The 21,597-nt window shown below is 37.6% G+C and overlaps 1 protein-coding gene across 1 annotated transcript in view; it reads right to left on the bottom strand.

The window, feature by feature from the left end:
• Positions 1-21,597, bottom strand: part of cacna2d2a (calcium channel, voltage-dependent, alpha 2/delta subunit 2a) — a 223,473-nt gene that overhangs the window by 44,301 nt on the left and 157,575 nt on the right. The window contains 4 exon segments of the mRNA XM_032550637.1: positions 1,104-1,203; positions 2,449-2,499; positions 14,033-14,090; positions 14,303-14,434. Of these exon segments, the coding sequence (XP_032406528.1) occupies positions 1,104-1,203; positions 2,449-2,499; positions 14,033-14,090; positions 14,303-14,434 (341 nt within the window).

Raw genomic sequence — 21,597 nt, 5'->3', positions numbered from 1 at the left:
AGGGAGGAAAATAGAAAGAGGTATTTAGTAAAGAAAGGAGAGGCACAAAGAAGGAGGGAATAACTCACAAAAGGAAAGAAAGGAGGAAGGACACTGTGGCAGTGTATAGGATATGAAAAGTAGGAGAGAAGGTTACAAAGAAGGAAAGATGAAGGAAGAACAGGAGAAAGGAAAGAATGAAAGGCAAGAACAGGAATGAAAAGCAATAAGATGTGATGAAAGAGAAGAAAGGAAGGACAGAAATAAATTAGGAAAGACAGAAGCTGAAAGAAAGAAGATAACATTTATTAACAGAAAATTAAGTTTGGAAATACAAATATGTTCCATACTTATCCAAACCTGCCTGTTCAGGAGCCCAAATTTACAGAAAAACAATTATTGTTGTATCTAAATTGGTGTCAGAAGTAATGTATTTACAGTCCTGAAAAACAGAGATGCAGAAGACAGTGTTTGGTGTTAATTTTTGGGTAAATTCTCATGTCATTAATGCGTTTTGCGTTGTGCAAATAATTCGCAGCAGGCTTGTGTAAACCCTCACTTCCTTCACAGTGGTGAAAATCAGATGCGTTCCCACCCAGATTAGCATGCTCATTTCTTGCTCTTGGAGATGGGATTTAGGGCCATACAGTGGCTAAAAGCAATGGATTATGAAGGATTACCGAAGAGAGTCGACAAACAGAAGCACCACACCAAGCAAGCAGACGTGTAGGCGTGAGGGAGTGTGTGTGAGTCGGTGTGTGTGTGGGTGTTTGCACTGCAGAAAGCAAATTTTGTGTGTTATCTGCCCTGCAGAATAGAATAGCAATCATATTCCCACACATATTAGTTCTAGTAATAGAAAACCTGGTGATCAGAAAGACACAGATGGACACAATCCTATATGGACATAAATGTAGGAAGAGCAAATGCTCTGCAATAGAGGAGAGATGTGGTTTCCACCGCAAATAAACAACAGGGGACAGAATGAGCCCACCGCTGCGCCTAATGACTCCCAGCTTAATTAGAAACCGCCAAATAAAAACTGCAAATACTGGCAGTAATATCACTTGCAGTAGTGAGTCATTATAATAATTGCAAATAATGATTTTACAGCTTTGACGTACCTTCGCCACATTGACATAGTCATCGTCTGATAGCGTGTCAAGCATCTCCATGACGGAGGTTTTCATGAGCTTTAGAGTGAGTCCGCTGACACTGCCGCTCCTGCAGACAGCAAAGAAACAACGATGCTCAGAAACATGCAGAAATATTAAAATTAGTTTTCTTGTTTTAGAAGTTATAAGTTGGAACTTAACTATCATTTGCATCTAATTCCCCCCATGATCCAGTTTTTGTTCTTTAATGAGTTGATGATGAGGATGCAAATAAAGGATAAAATGTAGAATAAGATAAACTCAAAAAATCTTGGTAAATTAATCCCAATTAAACTGCAGTGAGTTGATAAAAGAAGTGAGATGATAAGTAGTAGATTTGTCCACATATGTTCATAATTATTATTTCTCTCATATTATATAATATACATATATACAGTATATATATACAGCTCTGGAAAAAATAAGAGACCACTAAAAATGATCAGTTTCCCTGATTTTACTTTTTATAGGTACATGTTTGATTAAAATGAACATTGTTCTTTTATTCTATGAACTACTGACAACATGTCTCTGAAACTCCAACCAAAAATTTAGTATTTATTTGCAGAAAATGAGAAATGACCAAAATAACAAAAAAGATGCAGTGCTTTCAGACCTCAAATAATGCAAAGAAAACAAGTTGATATTCATTTAGAAATAACAATACTAATGTTTTAGCTCAGGAAGAGATTCAGAAATCAACTATTTGGTGGAAAACCCAGGAGGTTTTCAATGGGGTTCAGTGCAGTGGTGTCTTTAATTTTTCCAGAGCTGTACATATAAATCTACTACTATAACTGAAATGGAGAAATTATAAGTACAAAATAGAGGACAATTACATAGAATATTTATGTGTTAAATTTTCAAAATATTATAATTTAGAAATCAATCTCTCTTATGGCAGTAAAGCAGGCTATTTTTAGATAGTCACCACATTTTTTTTAAGGCTCATAATATAATTTAATGCTAAACAACTATCCATAAAGAAATAAATGTGAAAGAAAGAAATATGAATTTGTTTGAGTGAGGGAAAAAAAGACTTTAATAACTACATTTCTCATCATAAATCACATTCAGCTTGCATATTTAAGTCCTCTGGTTCTTAAGTTGTCCAATGTCACTTTTCTCTCCCACATCTTGAAGATTTACCTGAACCAGTAAATCAGGATGTAAGGCTTAAAGGTCAGAGGATAAGAAGCAATCATCGTCTTAAACTTTCGCCTCCCCTCAGACCAACAGGTGGCACTGGTGTCCTTTGAAGGCGATAATCTCTGCTGGATCCAGGGACAAGGTGAGAGAAAAGCGAAATACTTACACATCTACAATGATGACCATGTCCTTTGGAGACGATGCACCTTGGATATACCTGCACAAAAGAGGCAAAGAAAGGGCTTTAATTCGTTCCCATAATCTCTGAAAATTGCACTGAAGAAAGAGGCCAGAGTCACAATGAGCCCAGTCATAATAGTACGAAGCAGCCATAGCTGAGCCCACTTAAGCTACAGAATAGTGAAAAGGCTTATGTGCTTAGAAGAGTTAATAAGTTGTTATATACTTCAGTGTTGGCTACAGCCGCTGTTGGCTGACTTCAATGCAGATAGTCCTCTTCAGTGAATACCAGAGCCTGGTCTGAATAATTGTTGCATAAGCCGGAGTAATTACTAGTTGATGGTTTCAGCATGTAGCAACACATCTGGCACAATAGCCTGCGGTGAACTGTAAAAGCCTCCAAACAAATGTGGAGATGGTCATTGTAATGGGCCCAACAAACACATCTTTAACACCATATTATCAGTGTTATTATACTGTTAAAAGTGCAATCATCTCTTTAAACAAAGGCTGAATGTGTTCAATGTCTTAGATATTTTTAGATGGTATTACACTAAACAGCAATCTTAAAAGCTGCTTAATTATATAGATTTGTTTTCTATTTGGGCAATAATGACAGAAGAAATTTCAGGGAAACTTTACACAAAGTCACATTTATTTAAGGATAGAATACACTTCCTTTTTCTGATGCTAATTAAAAGACAGGGGGATTGTTGGAGTAACTTTTATATACGGTGCCTTGCAAAGCTATTCATACTATTTGAACTTTTTCACTTGTGCACTTGACATTTTGCTCTGCACTTAGTGTTTCACACGTCTGGTTTACATTCAAAGTCTACGTGGAGGCGCGTCAAAGGCGTCAGACGCATCAGACGCTACAAATTGCTCTAGCCGTTGTTTTCCGTTGCCGGCCTATTTGTCCGACACTCTTAGCTCTTCAAGTCGTGCCGTGACTTTGAATGTAAACCAGACGCGCAAAACCAGCACACATTATGCTGGTGTGAACGCAGCATAATACCTGACTCTGCTCTCAGATCAGGTCTTTAAAAAGCCTGACCTGTCGATTCTAATTTTGGCCAATACCAAATGTTTTTGTCTGAAATGTTGCTGAATACAGCAAGAAAGTTGCTGATTTTGTAACAGCAGGGATGACTATTGTTAACTGAAAACATGCAGGCATAAACTTTTGGTTGGTTCTGTCAGTCAAACTTCTCTCATAGGAAAGCAAAACAGGACAGTGGTTAATTTTTAGACTTTCACTGAGGGAGATGAGATCATTGGATTAGATCGACTTCAAATCCTAAGTATTGTCCAATCACAGATCTCCCAAAATTAAGGAAGCAGGGCCAATTTATTGGTGTACCCCTAGATTAAGTGATTTTTCTCAAAGGGAATGCCAATAGCCAACTTTCTGGTGCGTTACCCATTGAAAACATTTTTTCTTTAAACATGTTTAGGACTTTCATAGACAACACCTGCAAGACTAAAGTCCTCTTTGCACCTTTTATTTGTAACTGGGAAACTACTAAAACCTCATGCTCTCTATCCACTCAGCTAAAGTTTACTTGTCAAGGAACAGCCAAACTGGAGCTGACCTGAGCGGCGGAAAGCCCAAGTTGACCCGAGTAATTTCAGTAAAATAAGGTATCTGACGTTCTGTTCCCTTCGTCAGCTCTTCAGCTGGATGTCAAATACATTATTGAGTCTGGCGACGGCCCTGTTGCTGCTTCAGATTGTTATACGAAGCACCTTCCCAACGATGTGTGTAAGCTCACCGGACAGAGACGGTAATGAACTAGCCGGCGTATGTAACATCTGAACATCGTTGATAGGGGATGACATACAGAGGGAAATCAGAAATGCCTTCAGTCTCTTCCAGTGGCAATTAAATTCACATTTGCCAGCGATACAAAGAGAGCTAAGATGGATGGACAGCCAGGGCTTTTCTGCAGCTCGATGGTGGAGGGGAGGGTTGTCTCAGATGTGAGTATTAGTTTGACATTCTGAGGAAGTGAGCAGGCAAGCAGTTAGCAGCCGTCTTAGGCAGAGCCAGAGCAATCATCAGGGGTCTCTTTCTGCTGATTATCGGCCGTTCTGCTGAGTGCGGAGGGAAGCCAGCTGCCCGTGGGCCAAAGAGGCTCTTTTCGCTCGCTCGGCCAGGCTGATATGAAGGTTTGAGCGACGGAGCCCCAGTAGGCACCACTCTAAACTGCTGAGTGACCCCTGACCTGTGTTGACATCTCATTGCCTGGTCTGCTCGAACTGCTTTGGTGAAAGGCTTAAGTGGAAATCTCAGGAGAAACAGGGGCTGCTTCATATGAGGTCAATAATTGAGCTCAGCTGGTAGTGAATATAGGCAAAATATATGTGTGTGTACATAAGAGGGAGATGGAGAGAGGGAGGAAGATGGAGGAGTGAGAATCCAATTATTTTCAATAATAAAGGATGCTACATCAAAGGTAGAACTTCCACAGCTTTCCACTTCTGTGTGGCGACAGAAATCAGGTCTGGAACCATGAGGCATATAGGCGTGCATGACTTTTATCAATTTAATTACTGAAATCTTAATTCAAGGCAGTGAGGGAGAGGGCGGAGGAAGGACCTGAGACTCCACACGGCGGGGGCAGCTTTCTTTTTAGCAGACTGAATTTGTGAAAGCGATCATCGATGCGGGACGGAAAGCTCGGTCAGAATGAGGCACACGTCTCAACTCCCCGAGGCTCCCAAACAGATTCACCTCGTCTGGAGATTAAAGGAGGGTCATTTGGCAACGGCTGATGCTCGCAGACCAACTGCGAGATTTCATTAACTTCCTTGGTCAGTCTACTTCTCATCGAGGAGAATGATCGTTTAATGGGAATTCAACTTATTTTCTGAGGGGGTTAAATGTTAATTATAAGGCATTGCAGGCTTTCATTACCATGTCATTACAGGTCATCTTCATCTCCACCAATGCAAAAATCTCAGACTGAAGAACTATGCAGGCTGCACCCCTAAAATATGCTGAGGAGATATTACTTTCAAGCAGATCATTTCTCTGCAGCTGTGAAAGAGGCAGCATTGATCAGTGGTAATAGGGTTTAAGAGAAATGTGTGAGCTGTTATGGAGTAAGGAAGAGTAACGCCTGAGTCAAAGCTATATAGTGCTGCCATGGCTGATCTTCCACACAGATTGGCCTGGCATATCGGCAACGTCCCCAGTTTTTTTTTTTTTAATTCGTCGCCTGAAGTGCGACTGAATTTTGTCTCTGCCTCTGAGCAGGAGAACATCAAGATCAGAGAAAGTGGGATATAGAATCAAGGATTTTCAGTCTACAGACCCAATATCACACTTCTGACGGATAAAAATCATAAACTGAGGCTGGTATCCGGGTATAATTCACCACATTTTTGACTCTCTGATCCAGATGTGTCGTTTCTGCATGGATTCCAGTCCGTAATTACCTCTCGGCTCCTGCCCACTGATGCCATTCTTTCCCTGTCATTACCCGGTCTCCTGCATGCCAAGGCCAGGTGACAAGCAGATGGGCCTGGCTGGTGCTGAACCGAGCCCGCAGGCAGGCAGCGGACCCAGCCTTTCAGCTTTTTAACATCCACTAAAGGTTATAAAGAACAACTCATCACTGCCAGTGAGCCATCAAGAGCAGTATCCTGTATCAGACATGGCCACTGTATTTCACATAATGATGTGTCAGCTCCTGTTTATTCTGATGCGCCAATTAGAGAAGATAAACAACTGCCATCTGAGACTTTATATCAGTGCCACAGTTCATTATAAAAAATCTTGGATCAAGATTTAGGTTGACATAACACGCTAATTACAAGTTGAGTCATGGTACACCTCCAGTGATTTTTTTTTTTTTAGAGTAATCCTTACTGAAAACCACAAGTCACGTCTTCAGTGAGCTAACTGATGAATCCAGCTTATAATAAATAAGTAGTTAACAGCATCAGTTCAGTTTTTGCAGTATTCCTGTCAATCAGGTGGATTAATTTAATCCTAATAGTATGTTTACCGAAAGGCAGATGCAGCAGGCCATAGATGCGAAGAAGGACTCTTCATAAGCTCAACGAAATTATGGGCAACCCTGACCATCCTTTTCATGAAACTGTCTTGGGAAAACAGAGTGTCTTCAGTCAGAGGCTTTCTTAAATTCACTGCAATACAGACCGCTACAAGAGCTCTTTCCTGCCAACAGCCATCACTGTCTACAATAACTCTTTGAAGACTTTGAATTAATGAGTTAGAAGAACATTTAATTTTCTTTTGGGATCAATAAAGTATTTTTGAATTTGAATTAATTTGACTTTGCATCAAAATCTTTTACTTGCTTTCAAAAGAGCACAACTGTGGATCTAGTAGCTATAGGAGAAATGTTTTACTGAGATAAAGACAGATTTCCTGTAGCACCATCAGCCTACATTAGGGTTATGGCTGGACAATATGGCTGAAAAATGTATCACAATATCAGCGTTTCATATCAGTTCATATTGATAACCATTGATTTACTATTACTATTTTTTCTATATCTGAAATACAGATAACTGGCGGTGTAACCTTTCCTGTTTAATCCACAGTTTTCACTTCACACCGTTGTTTATTTTTAGGAAGTTATGAGACAAAGTAGTGAAACCTTAAACTGCTGCTGCTCAAGTTACTCAGCATGTTGTTGCTAGGTAACCAAACTTGAAACTTGAAAGGGGTGAACTTGAACGTTCTTGTTTACCCAGCAGATTGTTGCTAGGTAACCAAAGAGTTGAGCAGCTAAAGCCTTTCCATTGCCTACATTTCCCAGGATGCTGTGTGGTACTGGATCAGAATTCAGTGAATATTCTTACTGAATGTTGCATATTCTATCAGATGTGCACTCTATTGATCGCGATCATGTGTCTATCAGAATCAGAATCAGATTTATTGCCATTGCCAGTAAACAAGTTCGCAGGCTCGTAAATTGTTTTGATGTATTGATGCAAAAATAAATACTGAAATAAAATATGAATATGAAAAAGACAAATATGTATGCATGTGAGAAAAATATGTATTTATGTGAGTGAAGAGAAAAATCCCAGGTAAAGGTGTCCAGTGGTCCCTGTCTGCAAAGCCACACAAGAACCCCTAACTCTTTTAGTCAAGAGATACGCTGAATCTGCCGCAGATGCTAAAAACATAGGCAGTAGATCAGTGGAGGCAGAAGATCTATTGTTTAGGAGCTCTGCACAGGTGTAACAGCTTGTTGACACTGTATTTAGACATAAAAACAAACAAGGCAGAGAGCACCAAAACATATATATCATGTTGTATATTGTTATTGATTTATTGTCCAGCCCCAGCCTATGTCTAGTAAAATCACAATCCAGATGCAACAGCATGTAAATGCATTTCAGATTTTACAATCTGCATTGCATTTACATTGTTTTAACAATTCATGGCCAGATATTTAATGTTGGCTTGTGATGTCATCCAGAAGTATTGGCTCCCCAACAGATTTCTTCCATTGCTGCTCCTTTTTCCTAAGCCTTGTATATAGGTGGAGATATCAGCACATTCTTATCTATATGGAATGAACCCTAAGACTATTTGTTATATATCTGTTTTATTTTAAGACATATGATGGAAAAATGAACACAGCAAGACTTTCTCTAGCCAAGGGCTACCACACGTTCACAGAAATCATCAATAGGAAGGATTTTTGCATTATTTTCCAACTGCTTACATTATTTTGGTAATAATAGCTAAATTATGTACTTAGACAGGGAAATCCTTCATTAAAAATGTTGAGAAAAAAAGCTGATATAAAGCCCAACTCCTCACATATCTGCATCATCAGCTTGTATAACCATAAAATACTAACAAACTCTAAAATATATCACACATTTTGTAATATAAAAGGGCTCCCAACATAACAGATCTGTTTGTGACAACATCTCTGATCTAGATAAGGCATGGTACACGCATGCAGCCAACGTGTGCTCTTTACACTGAAGGCAGAATAAGGTATCGCTCCAAGAGAGACGAGATTAAAGCGGCTACATTCACAGCCACCCCCTCCTTTGCAACGCCCCCCGAACCTCCACCAAAATAAATCTAAAAGAAATACAATATACAAGCGATGAACACAACAACATATTCTGCGTTGCGGTGATTGCAGTTCGCTGCTTTTGTAACAGTCAGGTAAAAGAGTCTCATTGGAATTCATGAAATAGTTTTATCACAGCCCAGCGCTGTACAATCAATACATTAACTGCGCTGGGGGGGGGCCGACTCTCTCGCAGGAGATTGTGTTTATGCACCCTGACCCATTGTGCAAAGTGTTGAGCGTTACATTTAAACGGCGGGAATAATCTAAAGCATTTTTAGAAACATGCAACAGATGCATGGGATGGTTGGGCCATGTGTTATAGTGAAGCTTACTGTTGATATGAATTGTGGTGATTTTTACTGGTAATCATGGGTGTGCACATGGTGAGCATGCTTTGACATTAATGCATCATTTACAAAAGATGTGAGGACAGTAAGCACAAAATAATGGGGAGACTGTATAGAGTGCAGTGATAGAGCGAGTGTGTGAATTTGTGTTGTGCTGATGGGCTTATTATTTTATGGACTGCTGCTCTCTTAGTGCTCCTGTGGATGTGCAAGGCGAATTGAGATTGAATTAAGATAAAAATATAGGGGGACAGTTCCCAGCGAGCCTGCAGGAGACAGAGATGTTGTCTGCTGCTTATTTATTCAACTTTGTGTTGATTACTGGAAGCGTTGCTGCCACCGTTTAAATTTCTGTATTTTTGTGTGTCGAGGAATGTGCAAAATATTCTCTCTTTCAACATTTCTGCTGTTTGAGTATTTCTCATGCAACCCGTTCACAGACAATTGCAGCCCTTGATGCACTTTCATCTTGTGGTAAAACTCTTAAACCTTGTGTCACCTTCAGCAACAACAGCGATGTCCTCTGACTCAGCGTCCACCTGAAGTGGGGTGAAAAAAAAGAATGAAAGGAGGAGGCAAGGCTCCGGGCTCGGGATATTGGGAATAGTGTTTTAGGGAGCCTCAGCTTCAGGGACTGACCAGCAGTCATAATATTTGTGACGAGGTCAGATTGACTTTTTGAAGAAATCAATATGTGATATAGCCTACATGCTGTTGTGAACCTGGGAGGTAATGGGATCTTTGCAACGCTTGGCTAACAGGACTCCATGCCTTTTCTCTTGTTATTCCTCTTTCTATTTTTCCTTTCTCTTTCCTCTGCCTCACCTTACCCTCTGTTTTGCTTCCTTTGGTGAGAAGAATAGTCATAACAATGAATAATGTTAATATTTAATGTCATTGTAATTGGTGACAATTAAATGCAATGACTGGATCATTAATTTTCTTGAGGGAGCTGCTGGAAGAGAGGAGGGGGAAAAATCTGCTGGATGATTTTTCATTTTTTAAAGCCACCCTGGTCAGACAAGAAGCTGTCGACTGGAACCAGTTAAAGCCACAAATTTACGATCCAACAAACAGTAACAGCTTCCTCCATGCCAACCAGACTACAACCAGACTGCAGCTTTGACAAAGGGAGTATAGATACAGGTCTGCATCAATCTAGATGTTACAGAAACATGTGATTAGATCTGTTGCAATCTGCTTGCAGCATCTATCTTGCTAATCGACCAATGAGATCTGACAGATGTGCAGGTCTTACACATCTGTCAGAGCTCACACGTATAAGAGAGATACCGTTCTACGTTGTTCATCATTAAAAGTTATAATAATACATTTAATCAGGGCTCCTAAATGTTTTACTTCAAAATTTCATACATTTTAAGATTAAGCTTCCCAATTTCACTGTCTATTTCTGTGGCAATGTTACATCCACATCAGTGATTTGTTTTTCCATTTTTCAGACTAATATCCATCTCTAACTGTAAATAAGAAAAAAAAAACAACAAATAAAACTGTCTGAATACTTTTTATTGTAAATGTGGAACTATGTCCTTTTTGTCCCTGGGCCGAATAAATAAGGAAATAATAAATTCAAATGTGTTTTTTATATGAATGAATATAAATTAGAATGCTCCATCAGCCTGTTGTAGACGTAAAACAACATTATTGCAGTCTTAGTGCGACGCTAGAGAAGATTGCGGTAGACTGTCACGGACTGACAAGCGATGGGGATGTCCCGTCAGACCATCAGTTCCCAAAACCACAGAAAAAACCCCAAAAAAACGGAACCCTTCTTGGGACTCTGGGAGGATTATGAATGTTAAAATGAATTTGAAAACAAGAGATAAAATAAAAACATTGCTGAAGAACCACGCCTATCAAACTAAAATAAAAAATGAACTACTTCAAAATTTTAAGTCTTGTTTAATACAATGAGATGTTCATATGTTAAATGTGTAATTCTTGCTTGGAATTTCAGAGACATGTCAGTAGAACAATGTTCATTTTACTCAAACATATAGCTGTAAAAAGTAAAATCAGATAAACTGATCATTTTTTCCCAGAGCTGCATGATGAGAAAAAAATCTGAATGCAGCGAATCCAAAATAACCTCAACCAAAACAGATGGATCAAAACAGCAACAATCTTTGCAACAAGTGGGAATGTAAAACTGATTCACTGACCACTTTTATGCTTTATGCATGTGATCTGTTCACGTTTTATGTAAACATTGAAAGTGTTATTCATGTCACTGTTACTCTGAAGGATGCTGGCCTCCTCTGATATCACAGAGACACATTTGACGACCTCGCCTGACCCCAACCAAATGTTCCAGCGACTGTTCGACCTCCACAGCGAATGTCAGTCAAGAAAGCAGCATGTTAGGCTATAATCACACAAGCCTGACCTGACACATCATGACCCCGCCTTCCGCGCGCCCCGCTACTCCGCTCCGCTATGGCACAGGTTGCTAAGCAACAGGCTACAGGAGCACCTCTGAGTCTAACATGAGGGAAAGCTCAACACAATGACAGTGACAAACATGGAAGGCCACGGAGGTGACAAGGTGTCCCTTTGCAGAGAAAAGAAAATCACCCTCTTCCTCTGCCTATCCTGGTCACACAAGCCGCTTCCGCTCATCCTTCCCATCCATTGTTTCTTCCTGTCTCCGGTCACAACACTCAGGAATTAAGCTCCGGTGTAGTTTGGGTTTTGAGCTGACAGATGAGAGACAGGATTAATGTTCGAACTTGTCCTTCAGCGCCGCAGTTTCTGTTTACAGCAGTTCGCATGTTCACGGCGAAGCCTCAAGTGACAGTGCAGCACTAAGGAGAATTTTGTCTGCTGTTGACTTAATTAAGTTGTCAGAGGGAAGCCTCGTTGGTTTCATGCTTGTAAAAACAGTGCTAAGTGATTTATTTATTTATTACTTAATTTCAAGCACAGTCTGACATGAACTGATACAATAAAATAATCTGTTTGCATGAAAGTCATCTGCAGATGAATTTGACACTGATGTCTTACAAAATAAGAGATAATAAAGGTTGAACCATTTTACTTTACTTTTAATTAAATAATCTATAATCATAAAGATAAAAAAATCACTGAAACATTGACCAATATATTTGATGTGTACTGATGACAAAATGTGATGTAAAATAAATAAAATATTACTGGTTTCTTAACTGTGACTGTACAATGTTTTTACGACGTTTTATTTTTGTGTTTTTATGATGTAAAGCACTTTGAAACTTCATTAATTAATTGTTTGATAATACAGATTATCATTTAGTGTACGTTCTGAGTTCATGTTTGAAATGGCTTGAATGTGCTGTAAGAAAACAAACAATTAGTTTTAGTAGAAAGTTGGAGATTTATGACAATAAATAATAAATCGATTTCAATTAGAAGAGAAGGCGTTTAATTTCAGTGTTTTCTATTTGCTCAAACCTTTAAAGCTCAATGTTTTACATTTACTTACCACCAATTTTCTTCCACTTTCAGTCTTTCTCAAAGCTCAGCTTAGTGTACAGATTGAATATTTGCTTAATAAAAATAATAATAACACTATTGAAAGTTTCTCCTGTGTGTGTTTGTTCAGTGCAAGCTCTCTGGCCTGACCTCAAACAGCCACTCAGTTTAAACCGGCCGGAGACCGAGATGGAAAATGGGGTCAGGTCTAATCAACACCGCTGTCATGATTATGTCCACTCCACTCCAACCTGTAACCAGGCAACAGGCAGGGCTGCCACAAAACCGATGTGACAGCTGCAGGTAGATTGAAAGTGTAAAGGGTGGACAGAAACCCGTAGGGTGGGTGTGTGAAGAGGGTAAAGTGGGTGAATGGCCTCATTTTTTTTCCCCCAGCCAGATTTTCTTTATGTGTCTCTGTTTGTCGTCACCTACATACAGGACAAGAAAATGCTTTTTTTATATGTATAATAAACAATATTTCTGAACCCAAGATTACAAAACATACATAAGAATGAATAATAAAGCTACAAAATACATTATTATAAAATCTTTCACTCCTCCTGTGTTTCAATCTTCTTTTGAATGTATTTGTTTTAATGCATACCTCCTTGGTTGTTTGCTTGTTTGGTTAGTTTACTTTTATTGATGTTACTTGTTCTATTATCTGGTTAATTATTTTGTAGATCAATACCCGTTTTTGCTTTTTGTCACTTTGTATTGTTTTTGTGTACACACTAATTGGTGAATTAAAAAAGTGCATGTTCATATGTGTTTTGCAGATTATAATGATTAAGTAATTTTATGGCCAGGTTCTTTTCAGAAGTCAAAATACGATCCAGTACATATTCAAGAATGTCAAATTAATTTAAGGATTTTATTCATGGATTTGAGTCAATATTTTATGAGGTTTTGAAGATTTTACAACAAAAAGCATCTGTGATTTTTAAAAGCATGAACTGGGTGCTCATGTTTTGATTTATTTGAGAATATTGTCTAATCCATGCTGGCTGAAAGAATTATACATGCAGGTTAATTTTACTTCTTGAAATGCGTATTTTTATAGGAACCAGAAAAATTTTAGCTAAATTGCAGTTTTATGTAGTTTAATAACTTGAAACTGAAAAAAAAAGTTAAAGTTGGCATTCATATGTGTTTGCTGTCTAAATAATTAGACAGATTATAATGATCAAGTAATCTTATGAGCAGATCTTTCAAATGGATATTGTAACTTTAAAGTCACAAATCTGGAGCTGCTGAATGATTGTGTTTAGTCTCCACAAAAGCTCAACACAATGATACAACAGTACTTTAGAGTTCACCATCTTCACCACTTTTGCATTATTGTTTTAATGTTTGGGATGATTTCTCTAAACTGCAAGACAAATTCAACATTCTTCCAAAAAGTTCAGACTTCTTAGGGAATTTCAATTCATTTTAAGACGAAGACTTTACGAGTTATCTGGGAGTAACAACAGCACAAAGCTATATTAAAGTCAAATTCACATTTTATGAGAATTTGAATGAGCCAATTTCTTATTGAGTGCCAGAAAATCTGTTATTAAAGCATGACATCCGTATAATACTGTAACGCCAAGTATAAAATCTCCAGTAGATCCTTCTTGTAATAATCTGGAAGGTAAAAGCTACTAAGTATGGAGTTTATTCCTACCATGGCCTTCTGCGAACGTCGTAAAGGTCGATCTTGTTGGGCGCCCTCCAAGGAGTGGCTGCAGAGAGCAAGAAAATAAGTTCAAATAATCCTCTCACTGTCGGACATTTTCCACCAGATGAGATCAAAGTAATCATAATTTCATTCTCTCTATCAAGCTACTAGCACAGAAAGCTGATAAGACGTTCTGCAGCGGAGAACCTGATGGATTCATTTAGACTTTATCTTGCCATAAAGCAGAGGGCAGAGTGTTGACCTGATGAAGCCTACCTGGGTAGTACCGCGTCACGCCCGTGGCGCTGCCGAACACCTGCCAGCGCAGAGAGCTGTCCTCTCGCCGGTTTTCGATGAAGACTCGCTCCAGAGCCTGTGTCCAGTTGAGCTCATTCAGGATCACAGGCGCTGAAAGAGAAAGAAGATTACAAATATATAACGAGCCCCAAAATAACAGAATCATGCTTTAAAAAAACATTTCAAAGTAATTTGAGATTTAAGTTGGTTACAGACTACAAGGCAAGGCTGAAACTATGAAGCATGTCTGCAAAAATATTTTTATTTATTTGTGAATAAAGCAGGCCGGTGAAAATAGTAAATATTAGACAGGACTCTTCATTGACTTCATTCAAGTCCTTGAATTAAAACTTACTTGCATAATAAGGCTTTTAATATTTGAATCATTTTGTATTTTTATTATTTCACTTTGTCTTACATTATTATGTATTTTAATTGATTGGGTGTATTTTTTGTGTGTGTTGTGTCATTTAGGATGTTTTAATTAATTTGTTTCAATATGACGCACTTAACATTAGTTTAAAATGTGCTATTATTATTATTATTATTATTATCTCATCACTTCGTTCAAAAACATAAAGAAAACTTGTAAATTCATAAAAAAAATTGCAATAAAAAAGTTTATTTCTGTATTATTGTAAATACGGAGAACAATAAATTTAATAAAGTGGTCATAACATTCTTTTTTTTACTTTCTTTTACATTTCTGATGTAAAAAGTTATTTAAAATTTCACTGAAAATTGGATTTTTTTAATGCTATAACGGTATTAATAATTTGTTCAAACTAATACAAGCTCAGTTCATTTTCTGAGTTGTTTGTTTCAGACATCTTGAGCTTAATAAACGTATCTTTACACCTTCCCATTTTTGTACATTAGCTCTCTCCTTTTTTTAATTTTGTGTTATAATCTAGTTAAAACACCCAAATAAAAAAATACTAAAACAGGTTACAGAGACACTGGTCAATAAAAACCAACAAAACTTTGGGTTTTTCTCTGTAAATAAGCCAAAGGTTGAGGTGAACAACCTTGTCTCTGCCAGCAGAAGTGGGTTGAGAGCATCAGGATGGATGCATGCAGGAACCTCAGGCCATCTGAGCGCCGCATTAGTCTAATCTGTCTGATCTTTGTGGCGCACACAGAGGAGGTCACCTTGAAGGAGGGTCATCCTGCACGTCACTCACAGCATGCGGAGGAAGTCTGCTGAATGTCGGACACCAGACCACTGCAACTTTTTTCTGCAGGTTTGGTAACAAATTGTGGTTGTTTGTTTAAAGCAGTAAAATTACTGCGTGTGCTCCTGCAATGGTGGCCATTTTATAGAGGGAATATAAAATTTTTAACCTTTAAATATTGTAATTGTGAAACATAGGATAAATCATAATTGGATATTCTGGTTTTGTATAGTCTTTAAAATCACTTTCTTGGCAAACATTAAAAGCCACAATCACTTTAACTGCTGGACACATTATTATTAGCTTGATAAAAAAAAAAGACTCTTTCCTTTTTCAACAAGAATATGAAGGATGGATGTGCACTGCAAAACTTTTCAGCCACATTTAGTTGTGTCTACTGTCTGCTACTCTTTAAGTCAAATAAATGTAGCAAGTTTTAGGTCTTGAACCAAAATGTGAGTTTGTGAAAGATAAACTTACAGCAGTAAGTTGTGTTAACTTTTTATTAAAAGTTGAATAAACTAGAGCTTTTATGTTAGCACCTAAAAAACCTGAAAGAAAAAAATTACAGAAGTGGAAACTATTTCCCAGAATGCTTAGCGGTTTGTTTTTGTATCCTGAGATGGAAATGTGTTACATTGATCTGACTCCTGCATTATTAAGACAAATGTTTATTTTAAAGCTTGAGGATAATGTCCTGTTCACACTAAATGTTTTTAAACAATTCGTTTTCACGTTTAATAAAATTCATCATCAGATCAGAAATTTTGTTAATTCAATTTGAAACAAGAATTTAAATTATTCTAAAGTAAAATAGTTATTTTAACTTGATATTGTGAGTAAAAATAATAGAGAAATGTGGCTCTTTAACTAGGTGAGGGAAGATTTTTTCTTGCATTTTGTGAAATAATTATTTGGTTTAAACCACAGCAATAAGTTAAAACTCAAAATTCAAGATTAATGAACTTAAAAACAGTGTTTAGACAACTTGTCTCTTGTTATCAACTTCATGAACTTTAATTTCTGAGTTAAAACCAAAACAATTTTCTGTTTAACTTAAATTTCATTTTCAAGGCAGCAGGTGGACTTTCATTTTCAAGTTAAGCCACCTTCAAATGTTTTACAGTGTGCAGCTGATTATTGCAACACAGAAAGAGGATGGAGTTAGTTGTTTTTGTGAAATTATGGTTTATTTCAAAATAATTTTTAAATTTCTGTTTTCCATCAGTAGCAATTGGGACAAAACAAGAATTGCTTTTCCGAATGGGTCCCAGTGAATGATATTTGACTCCACTTTCAATCTGAATGTCTTTAATCAGTATTTTAACTTTCCATCCATCCACCTTGTTATTAGAATTACAGTAACGTGAAACAACATGTTGCGGGAAAACAAACTGCTGAGACACTGATAAAGTTTTAGTGTTGTTACAGACAATATCATTGAATTATTATTCTGATTCCATTACTGTAGCTCATTTAAATCTAGAGGAGTAAAACAAAGCTTGATGATGTGGAGAAAAGTGAGACTTGCACACACTCTACATGGTTTGCTAATTTAAAATGTGTGTATTCTGGTAACACAGCTGTCTGGAGGAAAGTTTTGATGAATTAGAGTCAATCTGTCAGCTGACTACAGTTTTGTTCAACATTGTGGAGAATTACAAGCTGGCTTGGTGTGCCACACGCTTTTAAATCTATGCATAAAGTGCCTGCTTGCTATGTCTCCAAGGTACTGCTGTCAGACAACATCGCTTCTTCTCACTGGATAAATCAGTATAAAAATCTCAACCATATGAGATTAAGCTTGAACTGGGGAGTGGTTTAGTATGGGGTGGACTTTGCATTAAGAGTTATAAAGTATCATTCCTGTGTGAATTGCAAGCTACATTCCATTTAAGTTTAAAAAAATAAGATTTTTTTCGTGTGCATCCAGAATAAATCCTTCATCGCCTGTTCAACAGTAAGTGGTATAATACACCACAGGTGGTGAATAACACAAGTACCAGATCAATATTCAAGTCTCTAACTTCTACTTTGCACAGTCCTTATTTTCCTTCCACTTGTATTCACGTAGTTATTTTTTTTCTTCTATTCTAATAAATTCCTTCAACAACACACGACATGCAAAACACACAAACACACACACATCCAGACGCTGCAAATGCTTTCAGTCTGTGTTTAATCGCCAAGCTGAAGTCAGAAGACGGGGAGTGCAATCAGAGGTTTAATAGCCACCTGATTAAAGAGGAAACAAGAAGAGGCGCTGAGCTGCGGAGAACTTCACTCGCTCCTCTGATTTAATTACTCAGCCAACCAAAGCTAGATAAGCCTCAGAACAGACAAGTCCAGCTTTTCTCAACGCTGCGTTTTAATTTTACACAAATAAACGCTCATTATCCACTTTTCCCATGCTTCCAATTACTGCAGCGTTTCTGACGAGACATTGGTCTAAAGGTAGCAAATAGGCAACAAGTATTTCCTCGTTGTGCTTGTCTGCTGAAAGGTCACATTTTAAAAAATATAGTCAGACAGAAAATCACTCAATCATTAATTTATTTTCTTATTTTGCCACCAGGAAGCCATGTTCCATTGTGCAAAATTTACAAAATTGCAGCGCCTAAAAAAAGCTTGGCATTATTACGTGTCTATCAGAGTGCAAAAACAAACAACACAACAACAAACACACAGCCAAATCAGGAGGACATGAGTGTGTGAAAGCCAAATTGCTGCCATCACCCAGGGGAGCTCCTAGATGTGTTTTTCTTCAAAATTTAAAGACAGGAGCACAAAGGAGGAGCGGAGGAGGTTAGAAACGGCTCTACAAGTGAGCAGAAACTTAAAGACCAATCTAGAGAGGGGGTAACGGATGACTGACGGAAAGAAAGAAACAAAAAAATCAACTTGAGTGAATGGAAGCTCTACAGAAAGGAAAAGGGAAATTTCTTACCCATGAAATCAGAACTATAAAAAACAAACAACTGAACAAAATCTAATAAAACATTCAAAAATATATTGATCAAATTCTAACATTTTCAAATACGTTTTGTAAAAGTTATTGAACACAACACAATTGGTGGTTTATCATGAAACCTTTTTTTTTTTGCCTTGAGTATTTTCAAGTTTTGTCTCTGTAGCTGTTTGATGATTCATGCCAGTGATTCACTGCAAACTCCCAGAATGAGAAAGTTAAAGAGCTTTACCCCTTATAACTCAGTGTTTACATTTGCCAAGAGTCCAGATGGCGTGAAGAACCAAACGGTTGGAGCTAGAGAGAGACATTAGTGAAGCTTTTAGTGTCAGCAACATTAGCAGCATAAATTATTCTGACTTGTGATGTCTGTGCTCTAAATATTTGTGGGGGAAATGATTCAACCAACATTCCCAGAGTTATGTATCTAACCCTGAATAAATAACCACTAACAATATACTATAACAGCGGTGTCAAACTCATTTCGTTTGGGCCAAATCAAGGTCAACAATGCTCTTAAAAGGCCTGTTGTGCTAGAATGTATTGATAAAACCTGTTCACAAATATCTAAAATATCAATGAATTATTAAAATTAAATAATATTATTGAACATCTTTTCAGTCCGTCTAGGATTTCGTAATACATTTTGCAATTTTTTGCAATAAAAGTCTAAATGTTTGTGGTACTAATCTGGAAATATTTGGGATATTTGCGCTTATTTATGAAGGTAAATGCAACACTTTATTACTCGCTGTATAGATCATGGACTATAATCTGACATCAATTAAAGCTGAGGCAGCTGTTTAGTACAAGTAATAAAGTTTTTGACAATTTTTGAGAAAAATCTGCAATAAACTCCCAATTATTAGCACAAAAAACCCAGGGACATGTTGATTTTGCATGAATTTCTACGGTACTTCTCAAGAACCTGAAGGGACTAATTAATATAATTTGGCAGTAAGCAGATAAAATAACTGCACTGATTTGATTGATAACATAATATTTAAGCACACTTAGTGTTTAGAATCTAGAGGACCACATACAAAGCTGTGGCGGGCCGGATTTGGCCCACGGGCCTCAGGTTTGACACGTGTACAATAACAATATACAATATCCATCAATCAATTAGCTATACCTGCTTATCCTTGCAGGGTTGAGGGAAAAATAATAATTTAACACACTATTATTATACTATAATAATGCTACAATTGTATTAACCAGTTACTGTTAATTTCAAAAACAGTAAAAAAAAAAGAAGCTAAAACTAAAACCCAACATACAACCTAAAAAGGTTTTATCTTTTAATTGGTCATAGGTTAGTATATATCGCATTAACTGAGAATGTACCTTAAAGTTTTCAACTTTATCACAAGTCTTTTTATAAAGATCAAAATTGGTTTCTTTTCAAGATTTCTGGCAATTTGTCAAAAAAAAAAATCCTTTCTATGTAATTTAGATTTATTACTGCCTTCCAGAAAACTGCAAAACAGCTGAAACGCTGAGCTGCTTTGACCCGTCATAACTAGAACATTGACCATTTGATGTGTATTCAATATTTTAATCCATAAATAATTCATAATTGGTGACTATATTATGTTTTTAAATTGATGCAAAGGATTTTGAACTGCTTTGTTGCTTAAATGTGCTATAAAAATAAGCTTGATTTAGCTTCGATTTATTAGTGAGTGGCTTAAGTTAAACAAGGTCAACAAGCAGCCAAAGTGTGAAGAAAAAAATATTTTGATAACCTGGAGAAATGTTAACACATTATCTCAAAAGATTACACGAAAGTAAAGTAAAATCTAAAGAATGTAGGTTTAAAACTTTTGCACAGCTAACCTAACACAGCTAGTATCGAACACTTTTAAATTTTCTTCAGTGCGAGTCTGCGACTGGCGGCTGATAAGAGCCAGAAGGAGGTCCGTGTGTGTTTATGCTGCTAGCCAAAACTAAAACAGTCACATTTGAACCGCCTCCCGCAGCGTCGGGGCAAATCTGCCAAAACACACACATCCGCACACGGGAACGCATATCTGCAGGTGATCTCTGCAGAAAAACTGGCACATCAGAGATAAGAGAACACAGCAAGCTAATTCTCTTTGATTTATTCAGTAAGGATATGCTGCGACTTCTCTGGACAGTTGATAAAAAGACAAATTTCCCCTGGGTGGTGGTGGAGGGAGGGCACGCTCACCCCGTCAGACGGGGCCTAGGAGCGCCGGCTTGGCCTCATCTTTCACCTGAAATGCGCTTCTCTCTGATATCTTTAAAAGGTAATTCATCAGCGCGCCGCTCCCTTGACATTTAAAGCACCCTTGGCTTTGCACCTTTATGGAGCGAGACTGCACACCAAGTAGGGAAACAATTATGAGCGGGATTTATGGAGCATCGCTGCGTGAGATCATTCCTCAACTCTCACCGCCGCGGCTTCTCCCCTCCCCTGAACGCCGGCGTTCGTACATTCTTCACAGTGATGTATCTCAGATTAAGACTGAACCGATCTGTCCCTTATGCCCTGTATTAATCCAACTTTATAAAAATAAGTACATGGCCTTATTATGCACACAGAGCAGAGAAACAGCACCGTAGTAAAGCCACAAGTGGTGCCTCATGGGAAATCCATGATGGTATTTGAAGCCAAACCTATTAGCTGAAGCACTTTGAAGATTTATAATCATTTACACTGAAGTGCTTACACATTATGAGAAATGAAGTTTCAGGAACATTCTGATGCAATCATTGAAAACTTTACATGAAAGAGGAAAAACAAACCCTTTAATAATTTCATAAATTGGAATAGAGTCACCTGAAAGTGGCGGTAAAGAGTAAGATAATAGGGATTGTAACTAGTTACATTTACTTGAGTAATTTTTTGAGAAAAAAAAAACATATTACCTTTACTACACCATACTTTTGACTTCTACTTGAGTAATATTATTATTTATTCTTATTTGAGTAAAATTCTCAAATAAATAATATTTATTTGAGAATAGATATTCTCAAATAAATATGATTTATCTCAGTCTCATTTAAGTACAGAGCACTGAGTAGGAAAAACCTTTTTGGGTCTGCCGGTCCAAACCTTTTCGGGGCCCTGAGCAGATGTCCATATGGAGCCCCCTCCACCCCCC

This window comes from Xiphophorus hellerii, chromosome 20 (assembly GCF_003331165.1).
Source record: "Xiphophorus hellerii strain 12219 chromosome 20, Xiphophorus_hellerii-4.1, whole genome shotgun sequence".
Classification (NCBI taxonomy): domain Eukaryota; kingdom Metazoa; phylum Chordata; class Actinopteri; order Cyprinodontiformes; family Poeciliidae; genus Xiphophorus; species Xiphophorus hellerii.
This window is presented reverse-complemented; position numbering and strand designations above follow the sequence as displayed.